The following is a 24,581-nucleotide window of genomic DNA, read 5'->3' on the forward strand; positions in this document are numbered from 1 at the left end:
ATACAGTATAAGATAGTGCACTTCTCCCCTCCTTAGGTTCACCCATGTTTTCCTTGAGCCCGGGACATATGTCTTCCGGGATAACGCCATTAAAGATCGGATACTCATTGTGGTGGTCCATGAGGAGACTGTAGGCTGCGACCCCCTTGTGGCTCCCTTCCAGCCCTCCTCTCCCTACCAGCTGGCTCGGCATGGGGTCCTAAAGCGCCAGGTGCTGAATGTAGCCCCAGACTGGGCAGCTATTGCAGGTACTGTGACAATGTCTCTGACCACTCAGGGTGGGAGTGGAGCTGATTGGAGCATGGGGCCTGAGAATGTTTCAGTTTCTTGTATTTTTTGTTACTTTCTGGTGCCATTATCCACTCGCCTGAACTTTTATTTACACTCCAGAATGGCCAGGAATAAATAGTGAATTAGGGAAAGGAGGTGCTCTCACTTAGAGTCTCTGGTGTCCTGTGGTCTAAGAAAAGTAGATCTATTTTTGTACCAGCCCTGAACATGCCTAAAGGACAAGTAATAGCAATGCTAACACCTCCCCCCTCCAAAAAAATCATCTGCCAATGGCCCTCAATGAGCTTACATTGAGGATGAGAAGATGTATTTGGTGACTGAGTTCTAGACTTTGCCTTGATATTTTAACTGGACTAGCTGTTGAGGAGAAACTGGCAATGTGCTTCTCGAGAACTGAGGGTCCATCACAAGCCACCTCTCTCCACCTCTAAACATGCCACACAGTACTCATTTTCTGTGCCCGTTGCTGACATTGCATATATACTTTTGCCAGTACATATCCAAAGAGGCAGCAGGTTTAGGATCTGTTCTTGTCAGATCCATTGGTGTTGGGGGTAGGGGAATGGAGGCTATACACATTTAATCCAGTTGGGCAAGTTATATGCAACAGGCATTCATGTTTGTGTATACTGCTGTAGAGGAAGAATGAGGAACCTGTGGCCCTCCAGATGTTGCTTGACTACAACTCCCATCATCCCTGACCATTGGCCATGATGGCTGGAGTAGGTGATGGGAGTTATTACTTCTGGAGTGCCAGATTCCCTATCCCTGCTTTAGAAAGAAGTCTGTGCTTTTTGAATGGGAAAGAAAATGCACAGATGTAGATAATGTTAATGCAAAGACTTTATGCTGTTCAGATCTATATTTCCCTGCTTGAATGATAAGATCTTGCACGTCCAACCAACATCTGCACTGCATTTAACAGGCCTTCTTGGTGGCTGCATCTAGACTTTGGAATTCTCTCTGTAAAGAGGCCCCACCTTGCCACCTCATTGATGGTTTCTGATTGCTATCTCACCCTTGCTATTCTAACTGGTTTTGTTTAAATATGTCCTGGGTCTTTTTCAGTCAATGGCTGCCCCAATGTTTCACTGATGAAAGCAACCATTTTTTAAAAAACAAATTGTACATACAATGGCCCTTTGTACATAGAATTACTCAGGAAGTGATGTGCAGTCACTGATGCAGTGGAGGTAAATCCTCTGGCATCCTTACTTCCATCATCCTTGGCCATTGGCTATGATGGCTGGGATTGATGGCAGTTGGATTCCAACAACATCTAGAGGGCCACAGGTTCCTCCTTCCTGCTGCAACTTCTGCCCCTTCAACTTTGTCTGTATGGCCAGTTTAAGCAAAGCTGTGGGAGGCACCTGGACAGGGAAGAAATTCATGCTGAGAGGTTGAAGGGAAGTTAAGTAGGTAGTGGAGTCATGGAGATGATATTGATGATGTCTGTCTGGATAAAGCAGAGCAGGAAGGAAGCTGAAAACTCACCTCAAACTGCCGTCAGACCTCTGATCAAGAATCATGGAGACCTGCTTCCCTTCTTTTAATCACCACTGTGTTCTCATGCCCTTTCAGCTGTGCTCTTCATCGTGGGATTCCTCACAGTGGTCTTGACAGCCTTATTTGTTCTGCTGAGACATTCCAGCTCCGCTCCAAACCCAATGAAGAGCTGGAAGCCACGGTGGAGAAGCCTGGGAGAGCCACACATCCCACCTGAGTATATCCTTATTAAAGAGAGGTGCGTGATGGAAACCTAATAACTGATGATACCTCTGAGCAGGTAGGGATGAGCGAATCTGTCCATTTCAGTTTCTCATTGTTCCAATCTTAAATGTAGTTCTCCACATTTCCACATCAGTTTTGCTATTTTTAAAAAAAAGTCCTCATGAAAATTCATCAGCGTGTTAGTGCTAATTTCTTCTCATGTCCACATATATACATGCAATTTTGCATAATGTATACATTTTTGCAAAGCAATTATATAATGCATATTTGTATGCAATTTTCATCAATATGTGCACTTTTATATACGCTTTACCCCAGTATAGCTATTTTGTGCACATTACTTGACTGGTAAACTGCACTACAAAATTAAGAGAAGTATGAATTTCTAAGGACAGCTATGTTGTGGTTTGCGCATTGCTTTGGAAATGGTGAATTTAAGTAAGTTTGCCTATAAATACAAACAACTGAATCTCTTCCCCATCCATAACTGGCACAACAAACAGCAACTTTGTTTTTAAAACAAACAGGGGCAACATTTTTTAAAAAATCACAAACTGATGTGGAAATGAGATTAACTGAAGAGTGGAAAAAGGAGAAACTGAGAAGTACTGAAAAGGGCACCCTCTGTCTCCCTGTGCTGCCAGTGGTTTCTTAAAAACTATTTTTATTAATACCAGATGCTTTCCCTGCTACCTTCCAAAATTAAGAGCCACCATTGGTGGCTTGCAAACATATTTCTGAATCCCTGTGCATAGACCTCAACACGTTGCTTTCTAAGCATGCACAGCAGGTCTTTCTGCCCATGGATAGCTATGACTCCAAATGCCTTCCTTGGAAGATTGCCCCTGTGCCTGCAACAGCTGCAAGAAAGGACAAGTTGCACCTGCTGAATTCTGCAATGAAGGCACTCTTTGGATCAGGAGTCAGTAGTTATGTATGTGGCTTGGCCAAGTCTGTGTAAGAGTGCAGTGTCCATTGAACCTTATGGACCAACACAGGAGAACCAGCCAGATAGTCTTACGAGCATCCTTGTGGGAATCCATGGGAGGTTGGAATCGGGCATTTTAGCTCAGTACTCAAACTGTGCAGGACTTCATCTGTTTCTTAGTACAGGAGACTCATAAAAGGATAAGAAAACAAGAGTAGTGAAGGAAACAGCCCTCAGTGTACAGTACAGATTAGATCTTCTCTGGGAGGAGAGATCTATGAAGGAGCAGGGATTCCTGGTTAAGTAACAGAAACCAGAGAGTAGGAATAAAATGAACAGTTCTCCCAATGGGGGGATATACAAAGTGGAGTCCTCCAAGGATTGCTGTTGGGACCTGTGCTTTTTAACTTGTTCATAAATGATCTCTAGAGTTAGGGGTGAGCAGTGAGGTGGCCAAGTTTGCTGATGATTGTGACGATCCCACCTTTGGCTCCACCTGTCAGGTTCCCACCTGCTTGTGGCTACTGCCTTTCACTAGGCACCACCTCAGGACACTACCAGTCAGGATCATCATTCTTATTTTTTCTCACTCCGCTCTAGCACAGATCTCTCAAGATCCCACTGCTAGGCAGCAGCACCAGCCACTCCCTGTAAACAATACTGCTAGAGACTTCGCCTTAGTCTCCCTATGGCTTGTTACTTTGTGTCTGGGTGCCCTTGCTGTCCACAATCCCACTGTATCTTTGTCTATAAAGCATACAATCCTGGGTTGCTCTGGATACTTGACAATGTTACAATTTCTTCCTTCACCGCTGCCACCATTAGATACAGTTTCCCTTCAGGCTTGGTAATTACCCTGCCCTCCCTTCTGGTCTGTATATCCCCAGCCAAGGATCAGGCTTTTGGTAAACCAATAAAAGTATTTATTTGATAACACTAGGAAATAACAAGATTACTTTAGGAATGTTTAACAAGCATATGGTTTCCTATAGTGTCACTCTTATGTTTCCAGTTATATATATTCTGTCCAAATATCAGCCTAATAGAATCAAACCTCCCTCAGAACTCTGTCAACTCATTCCCAACTGCCTCCCACTTCAACTCCTTTCCAATCACTCTCCTCTCAACTTCCCCAACCAACCTCCCCAACTCAGCTGTCATCCTCTCATTTATACCTTCAGCCATTCAAACACTCAGCCAATCATCATCCAACATTCTCCCGCATTCTAGCCCATGTACTCCCCCCTCTTACTCAATTCATTTACCATATATCCCTATATAAACCCGCACTTACTATATTTACAGTTTTTAACATATAAGGACATCACAATTATACTAAATTGTTCAGGGTTAATAAAACAAAAAGAGATTGTGAAGAGCTCTCAAAGGACCTCTCCAAACTGAGTGAATGGATGGTAAAATGTCAAATGTAAACAAGTGTAAAGTTATGCATATTGGGGCAAAAAAACCCTTAATTTCGCATATACATTCATGCAGTCTGAATTGACATTGAGTGACCAGGAACAAGACCTTGGGGTTGTTGTGGATAGCTCAATGAAAAAGTCAAGCCAGTGTGTGGCAGCTATGAAAACAGCAAATTCCACGCTAGGGATCATTAGGAAAGGAATTGCAAATAATACTGCTGATATCATAATGCCATTAAATAAATCTATCACTGTGTTTGGAATACTGTGTACAGTTCTGGTTGCCTCACCTCAAAAAGGATATTGTAGAGTTGGAAAAGGTTCAGAAAGGGGGATGGAATTGCTCCCCTATGAGAAAAGGCTGCAGCATTTGGGGCTTTTTAGTTTAGAGAAAAACCGAGTAAGAGATGACATGACAGAAGTATGTAAAATTATGCATGGCATGGAGGGAGTGGATAGAGAAAAGTTCTCTCTGTCATAACACTAGAACACATGGACATCCAATGAAGCTGAACGTTGGAGAATTCAGGACGGACAAAAGAAAGTGCATAGTTTAACTGTGGAATTCACTTCCACAAGATGCAGTGATGGCCACCAAGTTGTATGGCTTTAAAAGAGCATTAGAAAAATTCATGGAAGATAAGGCTATTAGTAGCTACTAGCCACGATGGCTATGCTCTGACTCCACAGATGAGAGGCATTATGCTTCCAAATACCAGTTGCTGGAAACCTGAGGAGGGGAGAGTGCTCTTGTACTCAGGTCCTGCTTCCGGGCTTCCCCATGGCATCTTGTTGGCCACTGTGAGAAAAGGATGCTGGACTAGGTGGGCCATTGGCCTGATCCAGAAGGTTCTTCATATGTTCTTAAGGTATGTTAGCTATGATGACTAAATGGAACCTTCATATTCCAAGGCAGCATATGTTTGAATACTAGATAGTGGGAAGCAATAGCAGCTGAAAATGATTGCCTTCATGCTCTGCTTTTCACATTCCTAGAGGTATCTATTTGAATATCTGAATAGAGGAAGGACCATAGCTCCATGGTAGAGCATATGCTTTGCAGGCAGAAGGTCCCAAGTTGAATCCCTATCAGGGTAGACCTTGGAAAGACCCCTGCCTGGAACCCTGGAGAGCCACTGACTGTCAGTGAAGACCAGGGTTGGGGAACCTGTGGCTTTTCAGATATAGCTGGACTGAAACTCTCATCATTCCTGACCATTGGCCATGTTGGCTAGGGTTGGTGGGAGCTGGAGTCCAAGAATATCCAAAGGGCCATAATGTTCCTTTGCCCTAGTGTAGACAGGGTCTGAGCTAGATGGACTAATTGATTGACTCTGCATGAGGCAACTTGCTTTGTCCTACATTTTCCACTGTGAGAAACTTGATGCTGGGCAAGGTGGATCTTTGTCCTGATCCAGCATGGCTACTCTTATGCATGTAACCCTTCCTGTTTTTGTAGCCTCCAATTCTACGAAGCTCTTGGCTCCCAGGGCACTGGGGAAGAACCTGATGCCGGGGAAAGAGGTTTTCTGGGATTAGGTAAGACCCTGTTGTGGAGGATTAAACTCTGGATTCTCACAAATGGGTTAGTGCATGTTGCATATCTTCCCCTCCCATACAAACACCCAAATGCTGGCCAAGTGATTTTATCTCCAGTTCTGGCATGAGAAAACCCTGCCCCAAAACTGGTTACCAAAAGTCATTGCACGGCATCCATGAAACACTGAAGCAAAGTTGGTGCTGTAACAGAAGCAACTGAAAACCTGTTTGCACTTTGTAATCCCGCACAGGATACCTTTAAGATTTGACATTTCACAGAGAGGGAAAAAATGAAAACTGTTCACTTGGATATGCAAGCTGATTTTAAATTTGTGTAGTTTTGAAGTGCCTAGAAGATCTATGGCTTGATGTTAACATATATATATATACATACATGTGTACATATATACATACATTCTGATAGCCAGTGTTTTGGATTTTCCCCCCAGTATTGGTTTTTGATGTGGGTGTGAATGGGTGGAGCAGGCAGGGCAGTGAAGGCTCACCCTAATAAATCAATACACTCCCCATGTCTCCTCCAAATCAGTCTTCTCCATCCTGTTGCCCTCCATATGTTGTAGCCAGCATGAATAATTGCCATGCATGATGGGAGCTGTAGTCCAAATCATATAGAGGGCATCAGGTTGGCGAAGACTGCTCAAAATGAACGCTAGCATTGATCATGCCTGGCTGTTCTCTAGGGATGGAAAGATCTGTCAATTTCAAATCTCTCAGTTTCTCATTTTTCCAATCTTAAATTCAGTTCTCCACATTTCTGCATCAATATGTGATTTTTTTCTGGAAAAAAACTTTATGAAAATTGTCCAGCATTTTAGTGCAAATTTCTGCTAATAAACACATCTTTGTCATCAGTTTTGACTAATGTACACATTTTTGCAAGCAATTTTCATCATATAATGCATTTTTGTATGTGAATTTCACTCATATATTCATTTCTATGCATACTTTCCCCTAACATATGCATTTTTGTAAACATTGTTTGGCTAGTGAATTGCATTGCCAAATTTGAGTAAGTGTGAATTTCAAAGAATGGCTGTGTTTCAGTTCTCCTATACGTTTGGAAAGTGCAAATTTGATACATTCAGCTTGAAATGCAAACTGAATCAAATTTCACATCCATCACTACTGTTCTCCTAGTGCCTCATCATTACCCAATAGTTTTTTTGTCTGATGGGAATATGAATGTGAGATAGTCAAAGCAGAATAGTCTACTGAGGATGCTGTAGGAGGAGCTATGTCCAGCAGATGGTGCTGTTTACACCCTTTGAGAATGGCTCTGGTAAAAAAAAAGGCACTAGGAAAGATCAAAGCAAGTACATTTCATTTGCAACTGTAATTCTGCCACTGCCTTTTACTAAATTCACTTTTCAGTTGCACACCTAAGATGTTTAAGTGTGCATGTGAAAATAAGAAGTGCAAACAGGTTTTCAATTACATGTTACATGCATATATTGGGGATGTAAGATTAAGAATCTAGGGCTAGGCTTTCAACTGTGTGATGCATGAAGAGGCCATCATGGGCATTTGGGGTATTTTTGTCATTCACTCAAGTGCTATAGTTGCATGAGTGATGACCTCTGTGAGTGTGAATATCATAGACATGGCAACATTTGCAATTTTTTTTTGGGGGGGGTGAAGTTTCTATTGGAGGTTTAATGATAATGGCTGTTGCCATTTCTGAAATCCATGTGCTCCTGTTTCACACAATACTACTACTCATGCTGGTAGACCACTCTCATGAGCTGAGAGAGTGGCCATAAGTAACCTCTGAATCTGTAAGGAGGATTTAAATGTGCCTTTTTTCACAAGAGGAAAACTATTGCAGTCTGAATGACCTGGCATGTCATACGCACATCATGTCAGACTAATAATAGCTAATCATTAACACTTTGCAAATATCTGGGGCACCTCCCTAGGGATGCAGTGAGAACTGTCAGAATTTGCCTCCAGTGTTGTAATTTACTGGAGACAAACTTCAGATTTTGACCTACTTGGTCAAAGTTTTGCAGGATCCTTCTCTTTGCTCCTGAACATCAGCCTGCCTAGGCCATTGCTTATGTCACCAAAACGGCACCATCCGTGCCCAAGCTGGAAGGGTTAGCAGGCTCAGAGGAGCCCCAACTTTTATGGAACTACGAAAATGGTTAGGAAAACAACCCAAAAGGAGAGGGGAAACTCCAAAAACAGCTCTAAGAGGACTAAGTGTCCTGACTGACTGGGTAGGGAGGAGTGGGGAGGGGAGCAGAGGAACTGAAAAGCCAAGAAGTAGGAACATAAGAAGGCAGCAAATTCCGTCCCAACCTGTATTTGTCACAATCAGCACTGTTTCCATTCTGCTGCACGCCAGCTTCCACTAAATACTAGTCTTATTCATCTCGCTGCCCACTATTTATCATAAGGTACTTAACTTACGTAACTATTTGCATAATTTACATTCATTTCAATGTAAGGGAAACATCAAAACAATCCAAAAAACCTACCTTGTTATTTACATATTATTTGAGGACCTGAAAACAATAATGATGTGAATGAAAACCGGTCGTATTTGCTTAACTGATTTCTTTTCCTGGCTACAGATGAACATGCGAACTGTGGCGATTTCCACTTCTTTTTTCATTTTTGTCAGAATTCTCCAACATTCCTACCAGGAGGAGGGGAATGGAATAGAGTGGCTGGAATCCTGAACATGGAACACTCCATGCTCCAACATTGTATTGCAGGTCCCACTTGTATTCATTAAAAACAGATCTGATGATGGGACACACACACACTCTTTCTCATTCAGCCTTCCCCAAATCTGGTGTCCTTCAAGGAGTGTTATTGTGCTCAGGTCCTGTTTGTCGTCTTCCCAGAAGAGGCATCTGGTTGGCCGCTGTGAAGACAGGATGCTGGACTAGATGGGCCTTTGGCTGATCCAGCAGGCTTTTCTTATGTTCTTATCATGATGGTATTTGTGGAACTTATCCAGTTTTCTCGTCACAACACTCCTGTGTGGTAGGTTAGACTGAGAGAGAGAGAGAGCAGCTTGTTCCAGGTCACTTAGCCAGTTTAGTGGCAGAACAAGGATTAGAATCCGGGTCTCTCTGTTCCAACCATCTATCCATATCCAACACTCTCTCTTTTTTTTAAGGGAATAAGATAAGAAGGCAGGGTCTTCCATTTCTGAGCTTCCTTTCCTTTCCTTCCCTTCCCACTGCAAAGAAATAAACTGAAAATATGGGCCGCAAAGCCTCCTTGGTATATAAGGTCATACGCGATGAAAAGGGATCAAATGTCTTTGTTTCAGGGGACTGGTCCACAACAAGAGACCTGGAAGATTTCAGCGTTCGTACTTTGTATGACAAACTGGAGGACCAGAACCTGCATCTGTCATCACAGCTAGCAAAACACCGGGCAGATGTCCTGGCATTTTACCGAGGGATCAGCCAGAAGATCCAGAGTCTTTTGGTCAGTACGGCAAAGAAGTACCATCTTGCCTAGGAAACCCTCAGAGGGCAGAAATATCTTTGCCTATTCTAGGAAGTCTGTCTTTGCTCTCTACCTCACTTTCATTCCAACACACCAGAGCACTGTAGTAAGGATACCTGGGCTAAGATTCACCTGAATGGGTTACTGATAGGTAAAATGCTCCTCTCCATCTATGGAGCAGGTGTGCTAGATCATGACTCTTTGCCAGCCATGTTATCGGGGGGAGAGATCTGGGTGTCGTTCTTAAAACTCCAATGGGAGGCAGTATATAGTTATCAATGCAGTTCACTTGTGTAGCCATCCAAGAGGTAAAGAGAGGCTTTGGGGCAGCCATTTCTTGCCCTGAGCTGTCCACTCAGACAGGGTCTTCACCTGACCTTCAACAGCTGCAGATTTGAGACCCCTGGCCTCGATTAAATATTCTTGCTGTATGCCACATTAATTTACACCTACAGGCCCCACTGATGTGGCTAAATTACATTATGCCTGAAACAAAAAGGAGGAAGCACCCCTTGCAGGCTCTGTACAAATGAGGGGAGTCCCAGGCCTCTTTGAGATGGGCTGCCATGGGAGATGGCTGTGTGAGCCAGAGACAGGAGGCATCATCATGAGTTGGCCGGCAGGGTCAAGTAGCAGACTCAGGTAACCTCAGGTAACTGAGGCATAGCGAGGCAAGCCTAGCGTGAGGCTAGGTGAAGCAAACCAAGAGAGAGTCTGCACTATCGTCCAACGAGATGAATTGCTCAAATTTCCAAAGCAAATCACAAAGGAAAGGTTTATTGGGGGGAAGTACTCAAGGGTCGCATGCCCTTCTGAACAAACGTCAAGGGCCACATGGCAGTGGTGGGCACAGCCAGAGGCAAAAGTGGGCGGAGCAGCAAATGTAGATTTTATCTTTGTACAGTAGGTTTGTTTCTACACACACTCAGCTCCTGCCCCCATGCTTCATCCAGACAAGCAAGACATTACCAGACCTCAAGGGCACATTCCAGCTAGGCAAAAGGACTCAAGGATGGTGCAAAGTAGGGCCAGTGAGGGGTGTAGACAGGGGAGGGGAGACTGGCAGGGGTGGGGGGGAGAGGACCAATGGCCAGAGACAGAAGCTTGGAAGGCTGCATTTGACTCCTGTGCCTGAGGTTCTGGGCTATAGGGCCTGGTGTCACACTCTCTGCTTCAGATCTTGGAAATCCACTGCCAGGAAAAGCAGACTGACTGAGGACTGGGTTTGATGGGCAAATATTCTCACCTGGCATAAGGCGGCTTCCTGTATTCCTATGTATGTATAAAAAGTGTGATATTCCCCAATGAAGGCAAGTAGTTTGACAAGGAGGCTTGAGTAAATACCACTGTAGCAAAGCATTAAAGGGTGTCACTCTTTTTCTAGGATATGGTACAGACACTAGACATGGATGAACTGAAGGACCTCGAAAGGGCCAAAGTCCCCAGGGACAGAGCCAAAGTCACCTTCAGCTCAGCCAAGGAGATCCAACAGAGTGAGAACTCCCCAGCCAAGATTTCTGGAGTCTTGCAAGCAATGGGTTACTCGGGTGAGAGATCTGGGGAACAGGGAAAATGCAGCGCTTTCCTGTTGAACCTTACAGGTTTTTAATTTTCTGTAAGCTCTGGGAAGACTTTAAAATCTACCTAAATGTGAAAGCAAATAATGGAGGGTATTTTAAAAGTGCCCCTTTTAATGGCCTTATTTTCTTCAGATGTTTCTTTGCGATGCTGAAGTGTGACACCTGGGATTTGCATCATCACTCCAAACGTAGCTATATTCATGTGTAAATGTCAGAGATGCACAAAATATTTGCAGGCCTTTAAAGAAGCTGTGTTAGCGCTAGTGTTAAATGGCTTGCTGAATTCTTTTAGGTTCTGAGTGGCAGGAGGCAACTGAATTAATGAAAGTCCTGGGAATTTTGCTGCGAAAAATCCATTTTGGGAAGGCGACAGTGAAACAAGAAAGAACGCAGAGGCACAATGGGTCTGGGGGTTCTGGTCTGGCCATCCGAGAGCAAGCTGGAACTCAGCAACCATGCCCAGTAAGAATGAAGGTTTTCCTTTGAAGAAGTCTCTCTTATTCTTATTCTTGCTGCTATTAGCTTCATGGGGCCAAAAAATACATTTATTTATGTATTTATTTTATTGCATTTATATCCCACCTTTTCTCCAAGGAGGTCAAGGTGGAGTACAGGGCTCTACCCCTCCTCATTTAATCCCCACAACACCCTATGAAGTAGGTTAGGGTGAGAGGCAGTGACTGACCAAAGGTCACCTGGTGAGTTTCATGGCTGAGTGGGGATATGAACTCTGGTCTCCCAGATGCTAGTCAAACACTCTAATCTGTTCCCCATAGGGTACCGGCTCACCGAAGCAGCATGTGCTCTCCAGTGCACAGTGGGCCTCCCTTAGCTCCTGTGGCTATGAAGACCAAGGTAAGGGTATAGCCTTTCACCTGGTTATAGAACATGGAATGGTAATCTTCCTCCCCCAAAGGGCTACATTCCCTTCGGGGTAATGTGTCTGAGGTCAGAGACAAAAGTGGATGGAGACGCTCCACACTCTTTCTCAAATGGACATGCCTAATCCAGCCATCCTTCATCCAATTATATACACACGCGCACACATCATGCCCCCAGTGCATTCCTGAAATTTGAAGTGGGGAGGCTCCCATTTGATCCTATTGCAATTTTTCCCTAGTACAAACTGCACACACAGAGGCCTCTTAAAAACGCCTGCATTAAAGCTGCAGTCCTAAACACACTTAACTTACTCTTTCTCTGATTTAACTGCTCCCCAAAAGCTGCTATTAGCTTCAGGGGGCAAAAAAGAGGTATGTTAATAGCACATCACAGGAAGGGGGAATTTAGATCAGAGTAGGAGGAAAGGATTAACAATCTCTCTGAAATTACCACTTTTCAAAGTGTGCAGGGTCAAAAAAAGTGTAGTTGAAAAGAACAGAAACAGGAAATCCTAATTGCTGGTCTTGCTCTCTTGTCTAGTTGCTCTGTGTCTGCTCTTCCCAGAAGGTGCAGTTCCCCAGAACTGCCAGTAGGTGGAAACATAACATGTGCAGTCTGCAAGAGTCAGAGCATCAGTGACTTACCAGGTCTTTTTTAGGCCATGCAAGTGACCTTTGGGACAATACATTACATAATAGCCCCCCCATCTGTTTAGTCATTTGCATGAAGTCATCGTCCCTCTCTCTGAGTCTACAAGCACCACCTTCAGCAGATATCTCTTGTCTGTATTCATCAGGGTTAGATCTGAAGACTTGCAAGAGCAGCATGCTTGCTTATCTGAGCGAGCTGGAAGTAGAGGCCCTGATGGCAGCGTCTCCCCTTGCCAAGACCCTGGGCGAGATCAAGCAGTTTTTGGAGGCATCTCAGCAGCACCCTCACTCGCTTCCGTCTCCAGGTGATAGAGTGGATGGTTCTTCTTCTGGTAGAAATCAACCTTGCATTTCTCAAGTAGGAAGCTGTTGTCCACACACAGACACAGACACGCCAATCATCAGGCATTGTTTTGGGGTTCCTCATTCATTTCACTAGTGCCCTCTTAGAACACCCAGGCTGCTTTTTAAAAATCCCCTGGATTTAAAAAGCATTGGGGTGGGGGTTAGCAGGAAAGCTGATGGAAAGCAAAAACAGATCTCTCCCACATGTACTGGATGCCTTTTCATTAGAACATCTCTGGCACTCAACCCCCCAAAGTGCTATTTAAGTTGTGGGTGGGGGACAGCTTAAGTGAACATTGTTTAGGACTTCAGGGTTAGTGACGCACTAGAAGAAAGGGGCTGCCCAAATGTCTTTTTTAAATGGTGCATTCATGCTGATTTGTGCTCAGGATGGTATGTAGGCAGTTATACATGATCCTGCTTTCAATATTTCAAGGCAAAGGTTTCAAGGCGGACCTACTGCCTCATTTCCAATCAGTGCATGTCTCATAACTTCCTGTTGTAATCCTGTAACTTTTCACACCATCCATGTTTCAGGTTGTGTGTGTTGTCCTCCTTTGGTGCACAATAGCACAAGAGTTGCCCTTCCAGACAGCAATAATGCATTAACACTGGGGAAGCTCACAGAATGACTAATAAACTGGAAAGAGATGTGAATGCTCCTGTGTAAATCCACAGTTAACGCACTATTATTGTGTCAATTGCTGTTGCAGAATACACCCACAAAAACCAAAACCAAAAAACCCCCCCACAATCTGGAGAGGTCCTTAGCCTCCTGGTGTGCAGATGGGCGAGTCTATGGCCACTCCAACTATCATGCTATACTGGCTTATTCTATCCTATTGCTACATTTACCTTTTCTAAAGTCTGCGCAAAAATGTGTATTTAAATAGGCATTTAATTTTACCTATTTCTTTTAACAAAATACACATTTAAGTATGCATCTTAGATGAATTATGTGTTTCTAAACATATATCCTAAAATAAGCATTATGAAATGAAATCTGGTATATTTTTTGAGGCAACAACTGTATTGCAAACTCCACAGAAGTGGGAATCTGAAGGATAATTACATTCCAATCCACACATTAGTTCAGAAGATACAACTCAGTTCAGTTTGTATAAGAATTCACAGAAATCTGTCTCCTCAAGCATCCCTATGGATTTTACAAGCATTCTCACAGTGTGTACCCGTGGATAAGGCTATTTCAGGAACTAAGGCTAGCTGACTCAGAAACCTTAAAGAATGCCTTCAAAGTATGCTCTTTCTAGATGAGGTGTGGTGAACCTTTAGCCCTGCAGATGTTGCTGAACGACCACTCCCATAATCCCTGACCATTGGCATGTTTGCTGGGACTGATGGGAGCTGCAGTTCATCAACATACTCCTGATCTACTCTATAGAATTATTTTCAATGTCTGTTTCAATACCTATTGTTCCATCATCTTTCCAGGGGCAAGTGTAGATGATGGCTGTTCTCCTTCAGGACCGAGCACCAATAGTGTGATCCCCACCAACCTGGCCAGCCTGTCTCCTCGCCATTTTGTGGTTTACCGTTTTGGCTGCACAGTAGCACGCCTGCTGGCAAAAGTCTTCTCTTTCCCAGCACTGGTACTCCTGTTGGCTCAAGAAATCCCCAGACAAGGCCCTGTGGAGCTCCACTTCGCCAGAGATTCCTACTATGATGCCACCAACAGGTTCCTGTACATACTGTCATCGCACCTGGAGAGTGCTGGGGGATTTGTGGCAGTCCTGCTGAATGCCATGGCTCACATCAAAGCAGGTATAGTTAAGCGGGATGAAGCGGTCAGACCATCTAAGGCAGTTTGGTCAGCTTTGCCTGGCAGAGGTTTCCTTCCCAAGGTTTCAGACTGGTCTTCCTGATACTTGCCACCTGATGACAGGCCAACACATTGCAATGAATATGCAGCTGCCATGGAAAATAGCTGCCCCAAGTCAACATTCCCATTTTGAAACATCTAGTTCAACTTACCACATCCCTTAATGCCATTCTGATGTGTGTTTCTCTGTCCCCTCCACCCAAAGCCTCCCTGGGCTCCTGCTGGGAAGAAGGGCGGGGTATAAATCAAATAATAAATAAAATAAATAAATAAAGGCGTGGAGTTCAAGCAGGCGAAATGTCCTCACCGCAATGATGTAAAGACACGGGCAACTAGGGAAGGTGGAGTTTGACACAGTGCTGCCATTTTTTTTGCAGTGGTCCCATGTTTTTTCAATGCGTACCTTTACCAAGAGATCCTTTAGCTGTAGATAACATAGACTGAATCTGGGATCCTCTGCGTGCAAAGCATGTAGTTCAGAGTTCCAAAGGCTGATTTGAATGCCTGGAATATAATGATGAAATTCTGACAATCGTCATGTCAAACTCAAATTAGGCTGCTACACCCTGTGATCAAATGATAGTATTTCCGCATAATTAGATGCAGGGAATTTTTTAATGCTGTTTGTGTGGCATGTACTTAACAGAGCACTTCCTTCATTGTGTTATTTTTCCTAAGTGTGTTCTTCCTTTCTTGACCCTTTTGCTGCTTAGGTGATATTGGAAACAAAATGCAAAAATACCTTTTTGCAGATTTTTTTTTTGTCTGTTCACTTTCTCAGTAATTCTAGTTTATAGGCGTATTGACCGTGAAGGATGCTTCTGTATGTAAAATCTTCATAAAGATTTTTTTTGGGGGGGGGGGAAGTAACAGTGCAAACATATGGCATAATCCAGCCAACACTAAACAAATTTACAGAACAACCCTGTGCATGTTTACTCAGAGGTAAATCCCATTGAGTTAAATGGTTCTTATTCCCAGTTAACTGTGTATAGCAGGTTTGGGGAATCTCTGACCCACAGGCTAGCAGCAGCGCTCCAGGCTTCTGTATCTGATCCTTGGTGCCCTGTTCTTTGTGAGCTGGAGGCACAGGGGAAGCAGGTGGTGTCTAGTCAAGAGCACAAGTCCAAGCAGAGCACAGCTTCAAGTGGTCCTGCTACGGTACCTACATTTATTGTTGTCTCTGCAAGGAACTAGAGCAAACTGAACTTATGTTGGGTAACTAGGCCTGAAGTGTGGTAAGTTCTATCTTCCTGGAGGAGCTGGCTGCCTGGTTAAAGGGCTCTCACTTTATCATATAGCTTTTGGCTTCTGTGCAGTTGGAGTGATGGAGGTAGTGCAGAGGGCTTCTCTTCTGGGTCAAACGATGGTGGAGGGCTGTGTCCTCCAGCCAAGAGGATCCTAAATAAGGAACTGGCTTTTCTTCCCAGGAGGAAGTAGCTTAAATCTCATCCTCATCTGAGTCCTCTGCTGCACTCTGCAATGTGCCCAGTGCTTAACTCTCTTTTGCATTGAATTCAGCCAGACTTGCCAGCATTTTATTTTAGCCAATCTTTGTTGTTCATTCTGCTCTGCTTGTGAAACTTGCATTCATTGAAGCCAAATTGTGCACTGCTTAAATCCCATAAACAGTCAAAGTCGTGAATCTTAAATTGATATGATGCCTAGAGAAAAGAAAGCAACGAAACTGTGCACCTCAGAGAACTAGATATGCAACGTATGCTACAGGAGAGAATCTGGACTGTTCTTCGCTTGTGCTTTGTGCTGTATTTGCTAACAAATATACTATATGATGTGGATTAATAGTTCATGAGCCGCTCTGCTGGAGGTTTTGCCTATTTGTAAATGTACATGATGTACAGAAGCAAGTGCTGCCTAATAATGGAGACAGGCCTTCAAACTGGCAAGCAGAAGATGCCCTTTCCTTGTGTTTAGATTCCCTTCATTCTTCCAAAGAGTCTCCTCTCTTGACTCCCCTGAGCAACTGGACAACATTGTTGCCTAAACTTTAGCCAGTGAAAATGATTTGTTTGAAGCTTGACTATTCTGAACTACAGCGTGTGTGGCCTGGATGGTTGCAGGAAGAAAAGATGCCAAATGGAGGCAGGTAGTGAGGGAGAACTGACAGAAACTGTCCAATGGAAAGGACTTCCACATATGGTGAGGAAGTTAAAGAGAGATGATTACAAGAATTCTAATCACATGGGTCTATCTCTTTCTTTTTTTTTCTCCCCAGGCCCTAAAGAAGCCATCTCTCCAAATGTTGGATTTTGGAAAGAGCTCAACACAGCAATCGCCACCCTAGCAGATGCCTTTTTCCAGTGTTCTTGGGGAGCAGAAGAGATGGCAGAGAAGGTAATAAGTTTCCAGAGCTTCCAACCAGATGCATATGCTGCAGCAGTGCAAATGTGGTTCTAAAATTCATGCATTTTGAGTTAGGGCTGAAACAAAATGCCTCCTCCAATCTCACCACCCTGTTTGCATGATGTTGGGAGTATCATTGCAACAAGTGGAGGACACTGCAAAAGAGGGTGAAGTTGGCAGCAACAGTGATTGATAGACTCTTTGCAGGTGCTGGGGACCATTTCCCCACCATACCCCAATTTCCCTATAGAGACAGCAGGAAGCTTTGTGTCAAGGATGGGGAATCTGTGGCCTTCCAAGTGTTCTTGGACTCTTCACTCTCATCACCCCTGATCATTGCCATCCTGGCTGCAGCTGATGGGAGTTGGAGTCTGGCGACAACTGGAGGGGCATCTCTTCTGATGGCACGGCATAATCATGAAGCCAATCAGAGTGCAGGGAATGCTTCTAGTCCTCATTTGAAAGAATCCTGGGAAAGAGAGAAAAATGGCAACCACCAGCCCCCAAGACTTTGGGGGATTCCAAATAAAATACAGCAATAAATATGTTAAATTAAATTAAATAAGGCACATATTCTTTAACCTTTCACAATATCCCTCTGAAACGTAAAACAGCATCCTTGAATTCTCAGGATTCCTTGGAGGCTTGTGAAGACCACCACACTGTTCCCTGGATGTGTGAATGCAGGACCAGGTCCCTGGTTAGCAGGGCTTGATAGTGGAGAATGGCTGGAAGATACACCAGAAAAGAAATAGCTGTTGACAGTGAGGCTTCAGAGTTCCTTGTGACTAAGAAGGAAGGGAAGGGGGAACAGAGAGAGAGACATTGGCATTCCAGTTGAGACAAAGCCTAGCGGAGAGGAGGGGCTGACAAGCTAGAGGGCAAAGTGTGAGGCTTTAGGCTATGCCAGAACCAGTGCCCCAACAAGGAAGTGCTAGACTAGAGGGTATTTATTGGAGGAAGAGCATGTGATATTAACACCCTGTCCCCAATAAACAATGGTAAACTGAGCGGTCCTGTGGTTGTGACTATTTGTGCACAGGAAGAGAAAGAGAGACTGGGGACATGGACACCAAGCTTTTTGACATATCTCCGCACATGGAAGCCCAACAAAATGAAGGGATGGCTTTTTAAAGGGTTTAGACCAGGGGTCGCCAGCGGGGCACCTTTCAGACCTTGTTGGGCTCCATCAGCCCAGGGTCCCACAGCCAATGGGCAAGGATGATGGCAGTTGTAGCCCAGCCATATCTGGAGGGCACCATGCCTCTGGGTGCCAGTTGCTGGGAATCACAGGTGGGGTAGAGGGTTGTTGCGCTCAGTTCCTGCTTATAGGCTTCTCATAATGGGCATCTAGCTGCCCATGGTAAGATTTTAAGTTGTTTTTAACAGTTTTTCATGATGTATTTTAAAACTGTTGGGACCCGCCCTGGAACCTTTCAGTGAAAGGCAGGCAATTGCATCATCATCATCATCATCATCATCACCATCATCATCATTATTATTATTATAAAAATAGGATGCTGGACTAGAAGGGCCACTGGCCTTATCTAGCCTCCAGGGTCTTCTCATGCTCAGTCCACACATTATTCTGGGAGTTTGGGATCAGGTTAATTCACATCAGAAGCAATCTTCACCTACCACTATTAGAAAGAGAAGAGGGGGCTCTGAAGCTAAAGAACAAGGCTGTAGTGTGTAAGCTGAAGGGGTTTTTTTCTTAACCGCTGAGCAAGCTTTTGTTCTTTTGTTTTCAACCCCAGCTTTTGGGTTGCATATAGAAAACTCGAAGACTTAATTTCAAAGCAGCGGAATGCAAAAAAACAAACATGGAATGAAATTCCCATCATGTCAGCAAAATCTTTGTGTGCTCGATATTTCTGATGAATAGGCCCTTTGACTAGGACCACTATAAGTTATTTTTTCCCTTGCTGATTCTTTCAGAATCCTATGAAAAATTGCTCACCCATTTGTTTAGCCGCTCGGTCGATTTTTGAAGAACTGCTGAGCATCCAAATGTTGCCTGGCCCTCACTTCCTTGAGAAACAGCCATGGGAAAGGTACAGGGGATTGGTTTGAATAGATAAATCACCTAGGACTGTGACAAACAAATAAATATAATCCTGGCATATTACTGTATGTTGCGATATTAGTGCAAATATTCCAATAACGTTATTTTTCAGTTGCATAACTGAAACAATTACTTAGCTTATATAATGCCCCAAATTCTCTCTTCCCTACTTTACCCAGATTGGGCAACCCAGACCTGTGTAATGAGTTTCATCTCGAGATATTGCTGTATATGTGATGTCGGTGAATATAGTCTGAAACAAGGCTGTTTGTCTTTTGCATTACTGAAAACAATTACTGAGCTTCAAGAGCTTTCTGTTTCGTAGTCGATAGCCCAGTTATGATACAAAGACTCATGGAAAGAAGAGGCATCTGTCGATGTCCACTAGCCGGTGCCCTCCTCTTAGATCTGTGTCCAAAGGGCACTTTAAGTCAGCAAACAGATCCCCACCACTAAAGTTATTTATGTGCAGGATAGAGCTGGTGGGTGTAGACTAGAGTTCTCCTTGTTTGATGCCTAGCTCTAGAAATCTTTGCTAAAAGGATCCAAGTGGGTCAGATCCAGGAAGATATAGGGAAAAAATACATTGGAGGGCCAGATGAATATAGGTGGATAACTCAAGGTGCAAAACAGGTTTTTAATGTTATTTTATGTTAAAGTATTTATACCTTGCCCTTCCACTCTAGAAACAGTCCTGGTTGTGATGCAAGAAGGACTCATTACTATCCTGCCAGCAGTGGCTTCCTACTTCTTCTTTTTTTGGGGGGGGAGGGGAGAAGGAATTCCAATAGGCCAACAGCTGGTATAGCACAGTGGGGAGGAGAGCCTGGCTGGGAGTCCAGAGTCTGTGAGTTCAAATCCTCGCTCGTATCTCCTGGGTGTCAAGGGCCAGCTAAAGATCACCCCCACAGTGAGTGGCTCAGGATTATGTGCCCTGCCACCTGTACAGCCATGGGCAAGCTGCATAGTCCCAAGGAGCCCAGTTGCCCCCCAGCTGGCAGTTGCGGACAAGGAAGGGGCTGGCTTGTGCAGCTGTGGCAAGCTGAGCAGGCCCTAACTAGCTGGGGAGACTAGCCTCAGAGGGAGGCAATGGTAAACTCCCTCTGAATACCGCTTACCATGAAACCCCTATTCATAGGGTCGCCATAAGTCAGGATCAACTTGAAGGCAGCCCATTTCCAACAGGCCACAACTGAAGATTGTCTGTGCAGGCAAATTTGTATCATGCCAGAGGTGCATACAGAAAGCAGCATAAGCTTATGAAGAATCACTTGGCTCATGGAGGTGGAGCTAAGGAGGACAACACCAAACTCCCTGCAGCGAAATGCTGCTTTTTAAAAAGTATTCATGTATTTATTTAAAGTATTCCACTCTTCATCACAAGCAATGAATCAGACTCTGACCTTGGGTAATGTCCTGTCCTGATACCAAATCAGCCTGACAGTGCAGTTGCACAACATCTGTTCTTTTCAATGGGGATTTCTCATAATTATCAGATGTTACTGTCAGGGCCCCCATAATGGCATCAGTTATATGCTTAGTAGCTAGACAAGCAAGGGACAGTGCCCTGGCTGATATATATTTCTAAGAAAATTCATTTTAAAAATTTGCCTGGACAGCAATGTAGCCTGAAAACACTTCACATTGGCTGATACAATTATGACATCATTGGCCCGTTGCCCCAGCTACCGCTCATCAGTCTGCAGCTGTTGCCCTGGGCTTTCACTCCTGCATAGGAGCCCTCTTTGTGCCAATCACAATACCTGCTCCAGTGAGCTGTCCTTATGCAAATTAGTGTTAGAATTTTCCTCCCAGGCACTCAGAGACATCGCTGGCCTCTTCCATTTTCAGTCCTACTTGGCTTTGGAGCAGCTGGACGCTAACTGAGCTCCGTCAAAGCTGGATCATGGACTGGCTTTCCCTTCCCTGTATTAGTGAGTTTGGATGGCCATAAACATTATCCAATTGCTTAAAAAGAAGAGGCAGTCAGAAGTGGCCATGCAGTCTTTCTGGAGAGGAAAGCTCAGCCCTAAAGCTGTTGCAAAGCAGGAAGAAGCTTGTGCCAGATGGAGCTTCCATGAGCTGAAGAACATAAGCACACAGGAAGCTGCCTTATACTGAGTCAGACCATTGGTCCATCTAGCTCAGTGTGGTCTACATTTACTAGGATTTCAGGCAGGGGTCTTTCCCGGCCCTCTTTGGAGATGCTGGGGATTGAACCAGGGACCTTGTGCACACAAAGCATGGGCTCTGCCACTGAGCTACGGGGAATCTCAGGGCGTTCCAGGCCCAAAGTGCAATGTCCACTCTCAGCTGGGGCACGTCCTGCTCTTCCTTGATTATTAATTTGGTCTCAGGCTCCAAAGGATACTTGTGATTATTCAGTGACCTTCTCAAGCAGAGCAACCATTCCAGGCAAGCTAGATTTTCTGAATGACACTAGGTTCTCTGGAACCAGATCGTTTCCCTTTTAAGCAGACCCACTCCCATCCTGCAAATAGTACTGGTGCAAGCATAGTATCTTTCCATTTTTAAAAGAGTTAATAGCAGCTGCACTCCACCCCAAATGTGTATAGCACTGGTTGAGTATAACCAGGAGTATAATCCCTTTTCCCCATCCTGTCCTCCACTCCCCACTGATAAAGGGGTGAGCTACTATAGTTGGTACTAGGAACCTCATGGACACTTTGGTCCAGAAGGGCCCCCTAACCAGGTCTGTTCCCTTTCCGTCTGCTGCTTTCATCCCGTCAAGGCATGGGCAGAGAGGTTGGGGTTGGCTTTCGGAATGCAGGCAGGTGCAGCAATGAGGAAGTGGGCCTTGCTTCTCCTTTCCCCCCCCCAACGTATCTCAGGTTGCAACATTACAAAAGTTTTCAGCTGCAAGTGGAGCTTCGGGATATAATGGACAATTCAGAGCAAAATGGGGAAGAAGCCAGCAGCAGTGAGAAGACGACTCAGCAAGGAGATTCCTCTGGCCTTCAGGTATCTCACTGGAAGTAAACCAGCTACGTCCTAAAATTTGTCTCTGTGTGGCATGTCAATGCAGGCACTTGGCCATTGTGAGGAAAGGTAAAAAGAAGCGTGAGCAAAAGTCCCCCTGATTCTGGCTGAAAAGGCGTCCAGTGAGAGCAAAGTCTCAGGCCCAAACGGCACATCACATGGATGAAGCTGACTCAGTTCTAACAACACGTAGCTGTGGAAACTGTAACTGTTGAGGAGCCTCCAGACTGCAGGCCTAATAAGGCCCAGCAGGGGTCCTGATTTAGCCCATGAGGCTGTTTCCCACAAGCCATGCCCACCTGCCCTACACTTAATATCATCAGGTGTGGGGCAAGTAAAGGCATGGCTTCCTGCTGAATGTGGGTTTGGCAGGTGCCACCGATCAGCTGAGCACCTGCAAACTCCTGAGTCTTTGCCTGTGCAGTTTGATTGTCAATAGCACAGGCAAAGGAAAGTGCTGCATCTGACAGCCCCGCCCACCTATCAAAATGACCCACTGGGATTGGAGGACGTCAGGGGTATAGCCTGTTGGTCAGAGTTTGCCACCCCTGCTATCAGTGGTGGCTGGTGGCTCCATGTCAGTGGAGCAGTGGAATCCGCTCTGGGTTTTAGACCAAACTTACAAGGAGCTTCTGAGGTGCTGAAGCACCTTGGACAGCTCCTTCAAAGTTCATAATAAAACGTAGAGTGGATTCCACTCCTCCATTGACATGGAGCCACCGATTGTCACTGCCTGCTATATAATTTGATGTTGTGGCTTTTCTGTTTCTCCACCCTCTGCTCTGTTTCATAGATTGTCACAGGGATGGGGAAATATAATGACATAGCACCATGGGTAGTTTTTAAAAAGCAAAACAAAACCCCTATATCATGTGGGGGAGACTCAGGGGGCACAGGTGAGGATGAGCAAATATAGCCATTTCAGCTCCTCATTTTTCCAATCTGAGGTTCAGTTCTCCACAAGTACACATCAGTTTGCAAATTATTTTTTTAAAGTCTTCATTAAAATTCATTAGCATTTTTGTGCAGATTTCTTCCACTATACACATATTTGCAAAACATTTTTTCTCACGTAATGCATTTCTGTATGTTACTTTCACTATCATACTCATTTACATGCACACTTTATGCCACTTTATGTATTTCTGTGCATATTGCTTGGCCTGAGAACTGCATTTTAAAATTCAGAAAGTGTCACTTTCAGAGGATGGTCATGTTTCAGCTCACAACTTGCTTTGGAAAGTGCAAATTAGGGAAGTTTGCCTTGAAATGCAAACTGAATCGAACGTCTCCTCCATCCCTAGGCGCAGGTCAGTGCCATCCACAGATCTTCCCATAATCTGCAGGTTTGGCCTCTGTGTGGAGTGGCCAGATGAATTAGAGGGCCAGGCTCTGGTGTCCTCAATAGTTATGTAAAAGAGCTGCTCTTGCCTCTTTAACAATGGGAGATGACCTTCTACAAGTGCTGAAATTCTCCTGTGTAACTGTTTCAAGACACAAAGAGGAGCTTTGTCTGCTATTGCATCTGACTGATGTCTTAGGGCTTAGTCATGTGGGAGCATTTCTTCACAGTAAAGACACTGCTTTCACTATTGTCATTGATTTGCACTGTTCACAGTTCCTGCTCAATGGTAGCTGCAATTTTTTTTCATTCACACAATAGGATCAACCACGCTGTTTCCTAATGGCCCCGCCTTCTGCTTTTGTGTTTACGCTCCCTCCGGTTGCTAGGGAACTGTGCATGCCCAGTATATTCCTTGACCCCCTCCTCCAAAAGCCCCAAGGCTACCTGGGAAAGAAAAGACGATTAATACTGAAGTTGAATAGACATTGTTGCTGTTTCTTGTATTTGCAATGGAATGCAAATCTGCAGAACCATCAATCTCACAGTATCTTCAGTTTGTTTTGCCTGCAGAGAGTGAGCCCTGCTGCGAAGTTGATGGCTCTGCATTCAGTTGCAAACAAACACGAAGAGACAGCAGTATCCATTAACCAACTTCACAGTTATTTTGAAGTGGCTGAAAGAAAAAGAGAGGGGTGTGTGTGTGTGTGTGAGAGAGAGAGAGAGAGAGAGGGATTGCAAATAAGATGATTGGGGAAGGGAACTGAATGAGTATCTCTACAGGGCAATCTTAACTTTGGACATCCTTTCCTGAGCTTGCCGGGAGGGTGGAAGGAGGTCAGCAGATCAGAGATCAATCCCTTCCCCCGAACCCCCCTTCTCCACCTGTTGGGTTACATTTGGATCCACTCCCCCCCCCCATGGGAGAAAATGAGAGATCGCCTGCCTACCTGGTCAGTTTGCTAGCAAAGCAAACAACCAGGCACCTCTTGTCTGCTGATACTTTGGTTCCATGCTCCCCTTTCTCTTCTTCTTTCTCTTTTTGCCTCCCGCCTCCTGTTAGCTAGTATTTGATCCTTCCCCCCGCCCATAGCAAAGAGCGTGGTAGTCG

At 44.6% G+C, this 24,581-nt stretch overlaps 1 protein-coding gene across 1 annotated transcript in view; it reads left to right on the forward strand.

Annotated features, from left to right (window-relative positions):
• Nucleotides 1-24,581, forward strand: part of LOC133368775 (uncharacterized) — a 48,945-nt gene that overhangs the window by 21,776 nt on the left and 2,588 nt on the right. Inside the window, exons 18-29 of the mRNA XM_061593389.1 lie at nt 37-248; nt 1,873-2,035; nt 5,834-5,913; nt 9,221-9,381; nt 10,787-10,949; nt 11,275-11,444; nt 11,759-11,837; nt 12,667-12,819; nt 14,312-14,641; nt 16,936-17,054; nt 19,002-19,117; nt 21,981-22,110. Of these exons, the coding sequence (XP_061449373.1) occupies nt 37-248; nt 1,873-2,035; nt 5,834-5,913; nt 9,221-9,381; nt 10,787-10,949; nt 11,275-11,444; nt 11,759-11,837; nt 12,667-12,819; nt 14,312-14,641; nt 16,936-17,054; nt 19,002-19,117; nt 21,981-22,110 (1,876 nt within the window). The remainder of the gene's footprint in view (nt 1-36; nt 249-1,872; nt 2,036-5,833; nt 5,914-9,220; nt 9,382-10,786; nt 10,950-11,274; nt 11,445-11,758; nt 11,838-12,666; nt 12,820-14,311; nt 14,642-16,935; nt 17,055-19,001; nt 19,118-21,980; nt 22,111-24,581) is intronic.

This window comes from Rhineura floridana, chromosome 12 (assembly GCF_030035675.1).
Source record: "Rhineura floridana isolate rRhiFlo1 chromosome 12, rRhiFlo1.hap2, whole genome shotgun sequence".
Taxonomy (NCBI): domain Eukaryota; kingdom Metazoa; phylum Chordata; class Lepidosauria; order Squamata; family Rhineuridae; genus Rhineura; species Rhineura floridana.